Genomic DNA, 17,186 nt, shown 5'->3' with positions numbered 1-17,186 from the left:
GACAGTGTGGGACTCAGTGGCAAAGAGACAGGTGGGGAGAGACAGTGAGGGAGAGGGTAAGAGAAACTGTGAGAATGAGTCAGAAAGATAGAGAGTTGTGACAGGCAGTGGGAGGGGTAAAGGAAGGGTCAGGGGATAATTAGTGGAGAGAGAGAGAGTGAGGCAGTAGATCGGGGCAAGAGTGAGAGTAACGACAGGAAAGTAATGAACGGTTAACAAAGAGGCAGTGAGAGAGAGAGAGGCGCCAGGGAGAATAAAAGACCCAGCACAGGAACAAGAGGCAGAGAAAAGGATGTAGACTGAAGAGAGAAAGAGTCAACAATAAAGACAGGAATGAAAACTCTGACATAAAGCTCTCAAATAAAAAGCGCAATTGTTGATCCTGAATGACCGCGGGCCAGAGATCACACAAAGTTTGTGAGGAAAGGTCACTGAAGCTGAAACGTTCTTTCTGCTTTCTCTCCACAGATGCTGTCAGACCTGCTGAGTTTATGAGCAATTGCTGTTTTTGTAACACACACTGTCCCAGAGACTGGCGGCAGATCCCTCCACAACACGGAAAGCGGGAGAGTTGGCGGAGGCTTTCATACTTTTGGATCGTTCCTTCCTTGTCTGCCTGCCTGACTCTGTGCCTACCTCCATATCTACTGTCAGCCACATGACGACCTATCTGCCTACTTATATGTCTGTTTATTTAACTCTCTATTTATCCCTCTATACATCTACCTGTCAAACTATGTATGTATGTATGCATCTGGCTATCTATTTATCTCTCTACCTTTCTATTTATCAGTTTCTCTATCATGTTCTGAAGGGTCACTGTCTCCAAAACGTTAATTCTGCTTCCTCTGCATAGATGCTGCCACACCTGTTCAGATTTTCCAGCAAGTTCAATTCTTGTATCAATCTATTTCTGCTTTTATCTATCTATCTATCTATCTATCTATCTATCTATCTATCTATCTATCTATCTATCTATCTATCTATCTATCTATCTATCTATCTATTTATCCATCCATATTTCCTCCTTTCTTCCTTCATACACCATACAAGATCTGCAAGTATAATAAGTTCCAGCCAATAAGGTGAGGTAGGAGTTTGAACACCCCTGTCAATCCAACCCTGGCGTGCGCACAGTTCCAGATGAAGTCTCCAGTGTTTGGGGCTGTGGTTTGGCCCAATGTTGTATTTTAAACGAAATGCCGTCGATTTCCCCTCCCTAGCCTCGTCCAGACCGCCCAGCCTGAGAAGGCGAAAGGGCTGCTCCAGGATGCCGGGGAGTGCTCCTTGTAATGGGAACACTGGAAATCAACCCCCCCCCCCCCCCCGCCCCATTCCAGCTCAAATTGTAACAAAGTGCCGCAGAAACATCACAACTTGCCTCATCCCCCCACTTGCTTTTATTTATTCTAGTGTCTTTACAGAAAAGGCTTAATGACGCCTCATCTATCTTCAGTCCACTTTGTGTTTGTAAACGGAATCTGACACTAAATGTGTTTCCAAATAAACAGAGCGAATAAAATAGAGAGCTAAACCCCACTGCTCGCGCAGTTTGCTGCTCTGGAACATTATTAATTTCCCACCCTTGCTTTTATTTATAAAAGGTGAATTTTAAAATGTCTTTGGCTTTCACTGATTGACTCGCCTGAAACCACCGAGTGATTTCCATCACAGCACCTTCCTAGTCGCTTCATTTCAGATTCTCTCTGACCCGCTCAAGTTTTATTGAAATAATACACTCTCCCTTACAGCAGAATAAAAGCAAAATCCTTCCCCAAAGCGTTCACTTCCCAAATAAGAAATGGAGACAGAGACAAGGAGGGATTTCAAGACATATAGATGCGCGCTGTGAGTCTTTCTGATCACAGTATCTGTGCACAACTCCACCGCATTGTCCCAGTCCCCTCAAACAATTCTATCTCCCCCCTTTTTAAAAATCTCACGAATTCTTAAACCCAGCCCCCCACCATCCACAAACCCAAACGTTTTTACCCCCCTCCCTTCTCAAAACGAAGGTGACATGTTTTGAATGTTAACTTCTATTGTGTGGTTTCAGCTTGGTCGCCGCTGACTTGGGCGTTTAGGGGGAGATTGAAGCACCAACTCGTCTTGAGCTGGACTCGGAACACTTCCAGGGAAGATTCAGTCTCATCTGAGCGACGGGCGGACAAGATAGCACGGACCCTGCAGCGAGAAGGGCGGGGGGCAGGAGGAGGAGGAGGTGAGGGGAGAAATCACACACCAGGAAAAGAGTTAGCCTTGAAATTCATTTTTTTTTAAATCGCACCTTTCAGAGAAAAAAAACGAAAATAAACTGGCGACAAATGGAGCAAAGTTTGCAAAAGGTTAATCTTATTCAACCTGAGAACAGTTCAACATATGTTAAAAATTGACACTTTTACACGCATAAGATATTTAGCAATATTAGTTACTAGCTATTCGCTAAGAAATTTGCTGGTTATTCGCTAAGATATTTAGCAATACTAGTTGCTAGTTCTTCTCCAAGAAAGTAAGATATTTAGCAATACTAGTTGCTAGTCATTCGCTCATAAATTTACCTGTTATTTATTGAGATTTTTAGCAATACCGGTTACTTGTTATCCTCCAAGCAATTTGCTAGTTATTCTCTGAGATATTTAGCAATGCTGGCTACTAGGTATTCGCTAAGATATTTACCAGTTACTAGTTATTCACGAAGATATTTAGCAATGCTAGATATTCTGCAAGAAATTTACTAATTATTCGCTGAGATATTTAGCAATGCTAGTTGCTAGTTATTCGCTAAGCAATTTGCTAGTTATTTGCTGAGATATTTAGCAACACTAGTTATTAGGTATTTACCAAGAAATGTATTAGTTATTCGCTAAGATATTTAACAATGCTAGTTACTAATTATTCGCTAAACAATTTGCTAGTTATTTGCTGAGATATTTAGCAACACTAGTTACTAGGTGTTCACCAGGAAACTTACTAGTTATTCACTAAGATAGTGAGCAATACTAATTGCTCGTTATTCGCTCAGAAATGTACCTGTTATTTACTGAGATTTTTAACAATACTAGTAACTAGTTATCCTCCAAGCAATTTAGTGATTATTTGCTGAGATACTCAGCAATACTGGTTAGTAGATATTAGCTAAGATATTTACCAGATACTAGTTATTCGCTAAGATATTTAGGAGGACTAGTTATTAGCTACTTGCTGGGAAATTTACAAACTTTGCTAATATTTAGCAACGCTGATTACTAGTTTCTCGCTAAGATATTACTCATTTGTTTTAGCAATATTAGTTACTTGTTACTCGTTAAGATATTTACTAGTTACTAATAGTAACTCCAACTTGCTGCGTTTCCTGCTTTTTAACTTTCGTTTTGCCCAAATTGGGTTTTTTTTTGTGTGTGGTATTAAATAGCGAGTTTTAGAAACAAAATCGCAGCCACGCTGTCCGTTTGTAATGCCTCTCCTTTGTACCAAGCAGAGTTCAGACAGCTCACTCGCCCGTCCCTCCTACTCTCAATCCCCCTCTTTATTTGCGTTTTACTGGGTTTATTCCTGTGCAATCGCGCTGTTTTCGCTGGAGCGAAGCACTATCTTGCGATGGGGTGGCAGCTGCAGTTCCTCTGTCTGTCTCAGAATGGGGGGGGGGGGGACAATTCTGCACAGAACTAGGTCTTGTGCAGCCCAGGAAGCTGGGTTTAGCGAGTTTGGAGATAAGTTCGCTCGCTGAGCCGGAAGGTTCGCTTTCTGAGGAAGGGGTCACTGGACTGGAAATGCTCACTCAGCTTTCTCCCCACAGATGCTGCCCAAGACCTGCTGAGTTTCTCCAGCAATTTCTGTGCTTTCGTTATTATTCCAGTCCCTGAGTTGCTGCTACTTTGATCCAGTCTGATCTCATTAACCACTACCCCCTCCCCCCCTCCATAAGATGCTTCTGGAGGTTAAAAAAAGTCACAGTTCACACAATCAGGGCGCAGCAGGAGACCCTTCGGCCCACCTCCTGTGCTGCAACTGTTCCATGCCCACGCGCCGTTTAAACCTTTGCACATCGTTTCTACCCCCCCCAAAAAACCTTTCAATGCCCCCCTCATACGTCATTGAATGGGGGGGGGGGTGCATTGGGTAATGTTTAATTTGCTTGCACTTCCCAGGATGAGATTTCCATCACAGTGCTATTCCAGACACACTGCCCCTTCCCCAACTCTATGCTCTTACAAGAGGAGCAGTTAGTTTGACTGCACGTTCAGGGGACAAGGACCTGTATTCCAGGGAGTAGTCATCCAATTTGGCAAATGTCTGACCCCACCCCACCCCCTTCCCCCATCGCGTCCTCCATTGCCTAAGGGGGACAATGCGCTGGAGAGAAGGTGGAAGGAGAGAGGTTGGAGTCTCTCCCTTTGTCCTTTCAGTCTGTTTTTTTTTTCTTGGCGATGCTGAGTTTTGACCGTAGAGCTGAGACTATCCATCATCACCTTCCCCAGGCTGTACCCTCAGAGGCTCAACGGGAGGGTGGAGGGAGCCAGTGACCTCAACCTGACACCGGTTCCTGAGACAGAGCCTGGACTTAAAGCGGCTTCCCCAACGCAGGCATTTGAAAATAAAAAGCCCTCAAGTTTCAAAACAGAATGCAGATATACAGTCAGCAAATGTATCTCTCTCTCTCTCTCTCTCTCTCTCTCTCTCACACACACACACACACACAGAACACCCAACAAATCGGCAAAACAAACTCATTGTGAACTCGAAATTGTGGAGTTAACGATTAAAAAACAAACTAAGGACTGGCGTTTTCTGAAAATACTTTTCCTCTTGTGGAACTTATAGCTGTTTCAAAGCACCAAGATAGATTTTGTATAAAACATAACCCCATCCATGATAATATGTAAAACAGAACCCCCTCCCATTACAAGATTGTATGTAAAATATAACTCTATGACCTCCCGAAATGATATATAAAACAGAAAACCCTCCCAAAATAATATATGACATAAAACAGAATCCCTTCCCATAATCAGAACCCCTTCCCAAAATAATATATAAAACAGAAACTCCTTCCCATAATCAGAACCCCCTCCCAAAATAATATAAAACAGAAACCCCTTCCCATAATCAGAACCCCCTCCCTAAATAATATATAAAACAGAAACTCCTTCCCATAATCAGAACCCCCTCCCAAAATAATATAAAACAGAAACCCCTTCCCATAATCAGAACCCCCTCCCAAACTAATATATAAAACAGAAACTCCTTCCCATAATCAGAACCCCCTCCCAAAATAATATAACACAGAAACCCCTTCCCATAATCAGAACCCCCTCCCAAACTAATATATAAAATAGAAACCCCTGCCCATAATCAGAACCCCCTCCCAAAATAATATATAAAACAGAACTCCCTTCCATAATTAGAATCCCCCCAAAATAATATATAAAACAGAATTTCCTCCCACAATTAGAACCCTCTCCCAAAATAATATATAAAACAGAAATCCCTTCCCATAATCATAACCTCTTTCCCAAAATAATATATAAACCAGAACTCCCTTCCATAAGTAGAATTCCCCCCCCCAAATAATATATAAAACTGAATTTCCTCCCACAATTAGAACCCTCTCCCAAAATAATATATAAAACAGAAACTCCTTCCCATAATCAGAACCCCCTCCCAAAATAAATGATATAAAGCGATTCCTCTCCCCCTGAAATTAATGTCCCCACATCAGTAGAGAGTAAGCGATAAATAAACCAGGGTCGGTTCCTCGCTAGTCGCAGTTCCGACCCATTTTGATCGTTATTCATTTGAAATCTTTGAAAGAATTCTTCATGAAGGTAAGAATTGGAGCAAACCTGGGAGATAGGAGGAGTGGTGGTGTGAGATGTGAGCGTATTGCTTTGAGTCAACAGACAGACTTAGGGAGTATCCCTAAGAGACTGCAAGGGTGCTTACAAGGTGTTGCATATACAACAATGTTCAGGAGACAAGAGTAAACAGAAAACACATCAGCCCCCTAACTGCCTTATCCTCCAGTTCAGCGCGCCCCTGTCAGTGGGTAATAATTGGTTTTTTTGTTCCAAATTTGAGAGGGCTTGTGGTGAAATTTCACAACTAACAGAATTACCCCGCCAGTATTTCTATTGCAAACAATTCGCCAACGCACAGAGAATACACTCAAAAGTCCTGCCTCACTCCTTCCCTCCCACCCCAAGCAGGAGGGTAAACAAAGGAGAGGAAAAGTCATTTAAAGTTCAGTTTTACTTTACAAAAAAGTAACTAGTGACAGGATGTGACACCCAAACAACATGTAATCAGCCTATTTAGAGTTTCCAAGACCTTTTGTGTTTTGGGTCAGAATACCGTGTTCCGTTCTGGTCTTCCTTGCTCTAGGAAAAATGTTGTGAAACTTGAAAGGGTTCAGAAAAGATTTTGATGTTGCCAGGGTTGGAGGGTTTGAGCTATAGGGAGAGATTGAATAGGCTGGGGCTGTTTTCCCTGGAGTGTTGGAGGGGGTGACCTTATAGAGGTTTATAAAATCATGAGGGGCATGGAGAGGGTAAATAGGCAAATTATTTTTTTTCCCCCCAGGATAGGGAAGTTCAAAGCTAGAGTTTTAGAGTGAGGGGGAAAAGATTTAAAACGGACCTGAGGGGTAACCTTTTTTTCACACAGAGGGTGGTGCGTGTATGGAATGAGCTGCCAGAGGAAGTGGTGGAGGCTGGTACAATTGCAATATTTAAAAGGCATCTGGATGGGTATATGAATAGGAAGGGTTTGGAGGGATATGGACCGGGTGCTGGCAGGTGGGACTAGATTGGATTGGGATATCTGATGAGAGTTGGACCAAACGGGTCTGTTTCTGTGCTGTACATCTATATCAACACACTGTTCTGAGGATGGGTCACTCGACCCTAAACTTTCGCCCTGATTTCTCTCCACAGTCCTACGGAGCTTTTCCAACAATTTCTGTGTGTTTTTTTTTGTTTCTGGACATTTCTGAGTGCAGCGGTTCAAGAAAGTACCTTCTCCAAGGGTCACAGCTCGGAATGGGGTACAGAATGCTACATCCAGCCAGTGACTCCCCAGACCCACAGAAAAAATCAAACTGGAGAGGATTAAAGTCACGGGGCACCTTGCGATGAAGGCGTCAGGATTTTTTTGTGTGAACCTTATCTCCCGAGAACCTCAAAACCTTTAAGATCCTGACAATGTCACACTGAGTCGACGAATTCACTTGCCTTGTTTTGAACAGCATTGCTCTCCAATCACTGGACAAGATCTGGCGTCACAGTTCCAAAGAAAGAGGAACATCCTTCTATATATTAAAACAAAAAAAAATCATTGGCAAACATGAGCAGGAAGACGCGACTAAGTTTAGGAAGGCATTAGCCTCAGGTTTTAATAGAGCAGCAGAACAAACCCATTGATCTCTTTCTGTTGAGGTCCGCAGTTTGAAGTGAAGAGAGAGAGTCAGTGAGAGGCTGCAATATAGACTCCCCACCCCTTACCCTCCCCAGCCCGCCAGGAGCTCGTTAATTTGAAATAAAGTCCTTTCCAAAAATAAATAAACGCTCCCGCATCCAGGGAACGTCAAGTCCCACAAACCCCCGTGTAACGGAGAGAGAGAGAGAGAGAGAGAGACAGCACATTAGTGCGAACACCCAGCCTCTGCTAAACCAATGTGCTCTCAAAGGTTCCGACGGGATGCACTCGTGGTGTTTGGTAGGTGGTGCATTATAGCTCTCTTTTATTCTGCATACATGTTTAATAATGTTTATTAATGATTGCACAAAGGATAACATTAGACCCCTCCCCCAATGTTTAATATTGATAAAAGAGAAAATCTGAAATGACTCACTTTGAAATCTGCTGAGCAATTCTTTTTGTCACCTCAAAACCGCCGCAAACCTTATTCTAAATTCCTCACCTGCAGTTGAACGCAGGATTATTCCCGCAAACCATGTCAGTATTGTTTGGCAATGTGCTTCTAACTATGAGAAATGTTCATTATCTTGGCGGCACAACGATTCAACTGCTGTTCCCAGACTTCCCTATTTGCTGGGTAAAAGGTTATTTGTACACTGTCTTGAATTACAGGTTTTTGTCGGGTTAATGCTGTTTCTCTGTGTTGGTCATGGAACATTATGAAATATGTGAATGCACATACCGAGGCTTTGCGTTTTGTTTTTGGATCTCCTGAAATAATCGCCTCCACTCTCGTTACACACAACACACACACTCGCTCCCACTCTGATACACTGAAACTGTCCGCCCACACACTGACACAAACCACACACGCACAGACACAATCACACATACACTGACACACCCACTCACACACACACCCACACTGACATACACACATACTCATTCACACATGCACTCACACACCCACTCACACACACACTCAATCACACATACACAGACACACCCGCTCACACACACAGACACACTCATTCACACATGCACTCACACACCCTCACACACACAGACACACTCATTCACACATGCACTGATACACCCAAACACACACCCACTCACACACATACCAATCACACATACACAGACACACCCACTCACACACACTGACACACTCATTCACACATGCACTCACACACCCACTCACACACACAATAGACAATAGGTGCAGGAGTAGGCCATTCTGCCCTTCGAGCCTGCACCACCATTCAATATGATCATGGCTGATCATTCCTAATCAGTATCCTGTTTTTGCCTTATCTCCATAACCCTTGATTCCACTATCCTTAAGAACTCTATCCAACTCTTTCTTAAATGAATCCAGAGTCTGGGCCTCCACTACCCTCTGGGGCAGAGCATTCCACACAGCCACCACTCTCTGGGTGAAGAAGTTTCTCCTCATCTCTGTCCTAAATGGTCTACCCCGTATTTTTAAGCTGTGTCCTCTGGTTCGGCACTCACCCATCAGCGGAAACACGTTTCTTGCCTCCAGAGTGTCCAATCCTTTAATAATCTTATATGTCTCAATCAAATCCCCTCTCAGTCTTCTAAACTCAGTCTTCTAAAAACAAGCCCAGTCACTCCAGTCTTTCAGTGTAAGGTAGTCCTGCCATTCCAGGAATTGACCTCGTGAACCTATGCTGCACTCCCTCAATAGCCAGAATGTCTTCCTCAAATTTGGAGACCAGAACTGCACACAATACTCCAGGTGTGGTCTCGCCAGGGCCCTGTACAGCTGCAGAAGAACCTCTTTGCTTCTATACTCAATCCCTCTTGTTATGAAGGCCAGCATGCTATTAGCCTTCTTCACTACCTGCTGTACCTGCATGCTTACCTTCATTGACTGGTGTACAAGAACACCCAGATCTCTCTGTACTGCCCCTTTACCTAAATTGATTCCATTTAGGTAGTAATCTGCCTTCCTGTTCTTGCCACCAAAGTGGATAACCATACATTTATCCACATTAAACTGCATCTGCCATGCATCTGACCACTCACCTAACCTGTCCAGGTCACCCTGTAATCTTCTAATATCATCCTCACATTTCACCCTGCCACCCAGCTTTGTATCATCAGCAAATTTGCTAATGTTATTACTAATACCATCTTCTATATCATTAACATATATTGTAAAAAGCTGTGGTCCCAGCGCTGATCCCTGTAGTACCCCACTGGTCGCTGCCTGCCATTCCGAAATGGAGCCATTTATCACTACTCCTTGTTTCCTGTCAGCCAACTAACTTTCAATCCAAGTTAGTACTTTGCCCCCAATACCATGCGCCCTAATTTTGCTCACTAACTCCTATGTGGGACTTTATCAAAAGCTTTCTGAAAGTCCAGGTACACTACATCTACTGGATCTCCCTCGTCCATCTTCAGAGTTACATCCTCAAAAAATTCCAGAAGATTAGTCAAGCATGATTTCCCCTTCATAAATCCATGTTGACTCTGACCTATCCTGTTACTATTATCCAGATGTGTTGTAATTTCATCCTTTATAATAGACTCCAGCATCTTTCCCAGCACTGAGGTCAGACTAACTGGTCTATAATTTCCTGCTTTCTCTCTCCCACCTTTCTTAAAAAGTGGTACAACATTAGCCACCCTCCAATCCGCAGGAACTGATCCCGAATCTATCGAACTCTGGAAAATAATCACCAACGCATCCACGATTTCTCAAGCCACCTCCTTCAGTACCCTGGGATGTAGACCATCAGGCCCCGGGGACTTATCAACCTTCAGACCTAACAGTCTCTCCAACACCAATTCCTGGCAAATATAAATTCCCTTCAGTTCAGGTCCTTCAGCCACTGTTACCTTAGGGAGATTGCTTGTGTCATCCCCAGTGAACACAGATCTGAAGTACCAATTCAATTCTTCTGCCATTTCTTTGTTCCTTGTAAAATATTCCAATGTTTCTGTCTTCAAGAGCCCAATTTTAGTCTTTAGCCTTTCACATACCTAAAAAAGCTTTTACTATCGTCCTTTATATTTTTGGCCAGTTTACCTTCGTACCTCATTTTTTCTCTGCGTATTTCCTTCTTAGTAATCCTCTGTTGTTCTTTAAAAGCTTCCCAGTCCTCCGTTTTCCCACTTACCTTTGCTATATTATACTTTTTCTCTTTTAACTTTATATGTTTCTTAACTTCCCTCATCAGCCATGGCCACCCATGCCTCCGCCTAGGATCTTTCTTCCTTTTTGGAATGAACTGATCCTGTATTTCTGCATTATACACAGAAATATCCGCCATTGTTCCTCCACTGTCATCCCTGCTAAGGTATTGCACCATTGAACTTTGGCCAGCTCCTCCCTCATAGCTCCATAGTTCCCTTTATTCAACAGAAATATTGTCACTTCCAATTGTACCCTCTCCCTCTCAAATTGCAGATTGAAGCTTATTGTATTATGGTCACTACTTCCCAGTGGCTCCTTCACTTCGAGGTCCCTGATCAATTCTGGTTCGTTGCACAATATCAGATCCAGAATTGCCTTCTCCCTGGTAGGGTCCAGCACCAGCTGTTCTAAGAATCCATCTCGGAGGCACTCCACAAAGTCTCTTTCTTGAAGTCCAATACCATCCTGATTCTCCCAGTCTACCTGCATGTTGAAATCCCCCATAACAACTGTAGTAACATCTTTCCAACAGGCCAATTTCAGCTCCTGATTCAACTTACATCCAACATCCAGACTACTGTTTGGGGGCCTGGGTAGATAACTCCCAAGAGGGTCTTTTAACACTTCGAATTTCTCAGCTCTATCCACACTGACGCTACATCCCCTGATTCTAGGCCCCCCCGTGCAAGGGACTGAATATCATCCCTTACCAACATGGCCACCCCACCCCCTCTGCCCATCAGTCTGTCCTTACGATAGCACGTGTAGCCTTGAATATTCATTTCCCAGGCCCTGTCCACTTGAAGCCATGTCTCAGTTATCCCCACAATATCGTATCTGCCAATTTCCAAAAGAGCCTCAAGCTCATCCATCTTATTTCTAATGCTTCGTGCATTCATGTATAGTATTTTTAATTTGTTACTGCCCTCACCCTTCCCATTAACCCCTATTTCACTCGACCTTACAGCATGATCCCTTTTTGAGTTTTCTGCCTCATTGATACAGTTGTCTTTCTTGACTTCCCTTGTTCTAACTTTCCCTCCAATTTCCTTCTTAAACATTCAGTTTGTCCCTTCCCCCCCGCTACTTAGTTTAAATGCAGCTGTGTTGGAGCTATCAAACACACTGACACACATTCACACATACACTCATATGCACATATTGACGCACTCATTCATACACGCACCGCCACACCCACTCACATGCACACTGACACACTCATTCATACATGAACTAACACACCCCCATACACACCCACTCACACACACACACACTTACACACACTGACACACTCATTCACACATGCACTGACACACCCACTCACACACACACTCACACACTCATTCACACATGCACTGACACCCCCCACACACGCCCACTGACACACTCATTCACACACGCACTGACACACCCCCTCACACACACATTGACACAGTTATTCACGCATGCACTGACACACCCACACACACACATTGACACACACGCACTGACACACCCTCACCCTTGCACTCTGATACACTGAAACTGTCTGCACACACACTCAGATACACACCCGCCTCACACCCTGATACACTGAAACTGACTGCAGACACACCGACACACCCATTCACAAACACACCCACTGACACACACACAGACTCACATCCACCCTCACACTCTGATACATGAAGCTGTCTGTACACAATCTGACACACGCACACACTGACACACACACACACACCCTCTGACACACTGAGTCACATATGCATTGGCACACATCTACTCGGACATGATTTGGAGATGCCGGGGTTGGACTGGGGTGTACAAAGTTAAAAATCACACAACACCAGGTTATAGTCCAACAGGTTTAATTAGAACACACTAGCTTTCGGAGCGATGCTCCTTCATCAGGTGATAGTGGAGGGCTCAATCCTAACACAGAATTTATAGCTAAAGTTTACAGTGTGATGTAACTGAAATTATACATTAAACAATACCTTGATTGTCTGTTGAGATTTTCATCTGTTCGAATACCAGGATAGTTTCACTTCTTTCATGTGTAAATCACAAAATCTTTTTTTTAAAAGTTGCATTCTCAGGTTAACGTAATAATGGGCATTAGCTAAACAATATGCCCCCCTGTGTTCTTAATCTAGATTGATTCTAAATCTAAAAAGTGAGAAAACAGAGTTTTACATGAATTCATGTAGTTTTTGAGCAAAGTACAATGTAACCCTGCAAGTACAAATTCACCCCACAAAATATGTGTGTGCATGTGGGTCTTTGTCTGTCTGTGTGTGTGTGTCTGTGGTAGGGAGTTGTGAGTGTCTGTGAGAGAGTGTATATGTGTGTGCATGAGTGTAGCATGGTCTAAGTCTCTGAGAGGATGCCTGTGTGGGTGTGGGAGTGTGTGTGTCTGTAAGGGTGTGTGAGTGTCTGTGTGTGTCTGTGTGTATGTATGTCCGTGTGTATGTGTCTATAGGAGTGCCTGTGTGTGAGAGTGTGTGTGTAGGAGTGTCTGTGTGTGTGTACAATGCAATGGTGGTCACCTGTAATGTGACATAATCCCAAGGTCCTGGTTGGGGCCATACCCTATGGGTACCCTACTCTGACACAGTCACCCACTCACACTCTGACATACGCACACCCGCTCTCACAGTCTAATGGACTGAGGCTATCTGAACACACAATGACACACTCACACACATTGTGACACACATGCACATACTCTTTTTACACACCCGGACACAGTCTGACACCCATATACCGACCGACACACACACTGACACATACCCACTCATACTCATACTGACACACACACTCTGATACAACACCTGTACTCACACACAGAGGCACAACTCCCCCTGCCTCTTCTCACACAGACACGCTTACTCTCTGAAATTCTTTCCAAACACACTGTTCTGCAAATTTCCTGTCTCACACACAGAGACACAAAACTCTCCTCACACACTGACACTGAAATCCCCTCTCACACACACATGGTGAATGAATTCCGTCTCTCTCTCTCTCTCTGTAGCACATGCACACGTTCTGTCACCCCTCTTGGATCATGCAAAGCAGTGGCAACTGAGAAGTAATCAGCTTTGTTCACTGACCAGGAATCAAACAGCAGCCTAAGTGTTCTCTTTAGTGCTGGGGAGCGCTGTGATCTGAGAGGGAGGGGCTAGTGTGGATTTGAGCTACAAAGATTCAAAGCAGAGTGAACACCAGCGAGAGGGGGCACATTGGGAGAGGCTGTGGTTTTGGATTTGGCTACTTGAAGGTTGTGTTAACCATAACGCAGCAACATAATAAGGATTAACCTGTAACTCCCGTTGAAGACAAAGCACTTGGCTGAGTGCTCAGTGTCTGACTGGTACATCACAGCAATTTATTGCATCACAGTTTTCAACAAAATGATCTTTTAAACGGGAATTTGATTTGAAAGATATCAAGGAATTGGTGCTTTGGGGGGGTGTTGGGTTGGAGGCACGAGAGAGGGGACCTGACTGCGGAGGTTAACACACAGTTCTGGAGAGCTGGTTACCAACTGGTGCCCAGGGAGTTGGAACCCAACTATGGCCCAGGAGCCCAGAAACATTCAGCTTGAACACCAGGTACATTCCTGGAAAACCTGCTTCCAAAGTTCCAACCCGGGATATCAGACTTTCCATATCAGTCTCTCTCCCTCTCTCTCTCTCCCCCCTCCACCCCCCCCCAACCCATCATATCTGTGATTCTGTACTAGTCTCTCTCTCTAATAGAGGATATCTGTGATTCTGTACCAGTCTCTCTCTCTAACCCAGGATATCTGTGATTCTGTACCAGTCTCTCTCTCTAACCCGGGATATCTCTGATTCTGTACCAGTCTCTCTCTCTAACCCGGGATACCTGTGATTCTGTATCAGTCTCACTCTCTCTCTCTAACCCGGGATATCTGTGATTCTGTACCAGTCTCTCTCTCTAACCCAGGATATCTGTGATTCTGTACCAATCTCTCTCTCTAACCCGGGATATCTGTGATTCTGTACCAGTCTCTCTCTCTAACCCGGGATATCTGTGATTCTGTACCAGTCCCTCTCTCTAACCCGGGATATCTGTGATTCTGTATCAGTCTCACTCTCTCTCTCTCTCACTCTCTCTAACTTTCTCTCTAATGAAGGGCATGATTGGCAACTAAATGTTCCAGGATATAGATGCTTTAGAGAGGTCAGGGAGCGAAGTAAAATGGGGAGGGGGGGGAGGAGTTGTATTGTTGGTCAGGGATGATATCACAGTTATGCTAAAGGAGGTCACTACGGAGGGCTTGAGCAGTGAGGCATTATGGGTGGAGCTGAGATATAGGAAGGATGCAGCTTTATTGTTGGGGCTGTACTACAGGCCTCCCGACAGTGACCGTGAGGTAGAAGATCAAACAGGTAAACAGATTATGAAAAGATGTAGAGGCAACAGGGTGGTGGTGATGGGAGATATCAGCTTTCCGAACATTAACTGGGATACACTTAGTGTCAGAGGTCTGGATAGGGCAGAATTTGTAAGGAGCATTCAGGAAAGTTTTCGAGCGCAGTATGTCCCTAGTCTGATGAGGGAAGGGGACATATTGGACCTGGTGTTGGGGAATCAGCCAGGCCAGGTGGTAGAAATTGTGGTGGGGGATTTCTTTGGGAAAGTGACCACAAATCTGTAAGTTTTGGAATACTCGTAGACAAAGATGAGAGTGGTCCTAAGGGTAGGGTACTGAACTGGGCCAAGGCCAATTATATCAAAACTAGGCAGGAACTAGGAAATGTGGATTGGGAGCAGCTATTTGAATAGATGTCTACATTTCATATGTGGGAGGCTTTCAAAGATAGGTTGAAGATAGTGTAGGATAGGCATGTACCTTTGAAAATAAGGGCTAGAAAAGGCAAGATTCGTGAACCGTGGATCAGAAATCATGTGACTAGCCGAGAGAGAAAGGGAAGCGTACGTAAGGTCCAGGCAGCTAAGAACAGAACGGGCCCTGGAGGAATATCAGGAGAGTAGGTCCAATCTTAAACGAGGAATCAAGTGGGCTAAAAGGGGTCATAAAATAACTATAGCGAGCAGAATTAGGGAGAGTCCCAAGGCCTTTTATTCATCTATACGAGGCAAGAGGGTAACTAGAGAAAGGCTTGGTCCATTAAAGGAGAAGGAAGGAAGGTTGTGTGTTGAACCTGAGAAAATGGGTGAGATTCTCAACGATTACTTTGCATCAGTGTTCACTGAGGAGAGGGACGTGATGAAGGTTGAGATTAGAGAAAGAAGTTTGTTTACTCTGGATCACGTTGACATAAGGAGGGAGGATGTGTCGGGTAGGCTCAAGGATATTAAAGTGGATAAATCCCCAGGATCAGATGGGATCTATCCCAGGTTGCTGAGGGAGGCGAGAGAGGAAATAGCCCCTGATAGATATCGTTGTAGCATTCTTAAACACAGGTGAGGTGCAGGAGGACTGGAGGGTTGCTCAAGTTGTCCCCCTGTATAAGAAGGGTAGTAGGGATATTCCGGATAACTACAGACCAGTGAGCCTGATGTTAGTGGTGGGAAAGTTGCTAGAGAAGGTACTGTGGGATAAAATCTATTTATATTGGGAGAAGAATGGGTTTATCGGTGATAGGCAACATGGTTTTGTGTGGGGGAGATCGTGCCTCACCAACTTAATAGAGTTCTTTGAGGAAGTGACCAAGTTGGTAGATGAAGGAAGGGCTGTTGATGTCATATATATGGACTTTAGTGAGGTGTTTGAGAAAGTTCCCCATAGTAAACTAATAGCGAAAGTGAAGTCACATGGTGTGCAGGGTGTTCTAGGTGGATAAAGAACTGGTTGAGCAACAGGAGACAGAGAGTAGTAGTTGAAGGGAGTTCCTCGAAATGGAGAAAGGTGACCAGTGGTGTTCCACAGGGGTCAGTGTTGGGGCCACTGCTGTTTGTGATATACATAAATAATCTGGAAGAGGAAATTGGTGGTCTGGTCAGTAAGTTTGCAGATGACATGAAGATTGGTGGAGTAGCAGAAAGCATAGGAGACTGTCAAGGAATACAGGAGGAGATAGATAGACTGGAGAGTTGGGCAGAGAAGTGGCTGATTAGATTAGATTAGATTACCTACAGTGTGGCAACAGCTGGGGTTCAATCCAAGCAAATATGAGGTGATACATTTTGGGAAGTCTAATTCTAGAGCGAACTATACTGTAAACAGAACAGCCTTGGGAAAAGTTGATAAGTAGAGAGAACTGGGAGTTCAGGTCCATTGTACCCTGAAGGTTGCTGCATAGGTGGATAGAGTGGTCAAGAAGGCCAATAGTATACTTGCCTTCAATGGACGGGGTATTGAGTATAAGACCATAAGACCATAAGCCATAGGAGTGGAAGTAAGGCCATTCGGCCCATCGAGTCCACTCCGCCATTCAATCATGGCTGATGCGCATTTCAGCTCCACTTACCAGCGTTCTCCCCGTAGCCCTTAATTCCTCTAGACAACAAGAATCTAGCAATCTCGGCCTTGAAGACATTTAGCGTCCCGGCCTCCACTGCACTCCGTGGCAATGAATTCCACAGGCCCACCACTCTCTGGCTGAAGAAATGTCTCCGCATTTCTGTT

The 17,186-nt window shown here is 44.2% G+C and overlaps 1 protein-coding gene and 1 long non-coding RNA gene across 6 annotated transcripts in view; one reads left to right on the top strand and one right to left on the bottom strand.

Annotated features, from left to right (window-relative positions):
• Window positions 1–1,377: 1,377 nt before the first annotated feature.
• LOC140454486 (uncharacterized) lies at window positions 1,378–7,527 on the bottom strand. 2 transcript variants are annotated; one of them, XR_011952698.1, is made up of 3 exons: window positions 7,412–7,527; window positions 7,230–7,306; window positions 1,378–2,184 (listed from the first exon to the last, which is right to left on the bottom strand). It is a non-coding gene; the product is annotated as an uncharacterized lncRNA (long non-coding RNA). The 2 variants fall into 2 exon arrangements; XR_011952699.1 differs by having other exon boundaries at window positions 7,230–7,303; window positions 7,412–7,512.
• A 17-nt stretch (window positions 7,528–7,544) lies between these two features.
• LOC140454485 (homeobox protein Meis1-like) overlaps window positions 7,545–17,186 on the top strand; it is a 442,925-nt gene continuing 433,283 nt past the window's right edge. For all 4 annotated transcript variants that reach the window (XM_072549266.1, XM_072549269.1, XM_072549270.1 and 1 more), the window contains exon 1: window positions 7,545–7,713. In XM_072549266.1, the coding sequence (XP_072405367.1) occupies window positions 7,696–7,713 (18 nt within the window). In that variant the 5' untranslated portion in view covers window positions 7,545–7,695. The remainder of the gene's footprint in view (window positions 7,714–17,186) is intronic.

The sequence above is a fragment of the Chiloscyllium punctatum genome, chromosome 29, assembly GCF_047496795.1.
Source record: "Chiloscyllium punctatum isolate Juve2018m chromosome 29, sChiPun1.3, whole genome shotgun sequence".
Taxonomy (NCBI): Eukaryota; Metazoa; Chordata; class Chondrichthyes; order Orectolobiformes; family Hemiscylliidae; genus Chiloscyllium; species Chiloscyllium punctatum.
This window is presented reverse-complemented; position numbering and strand designations above follow the sequence as displayed.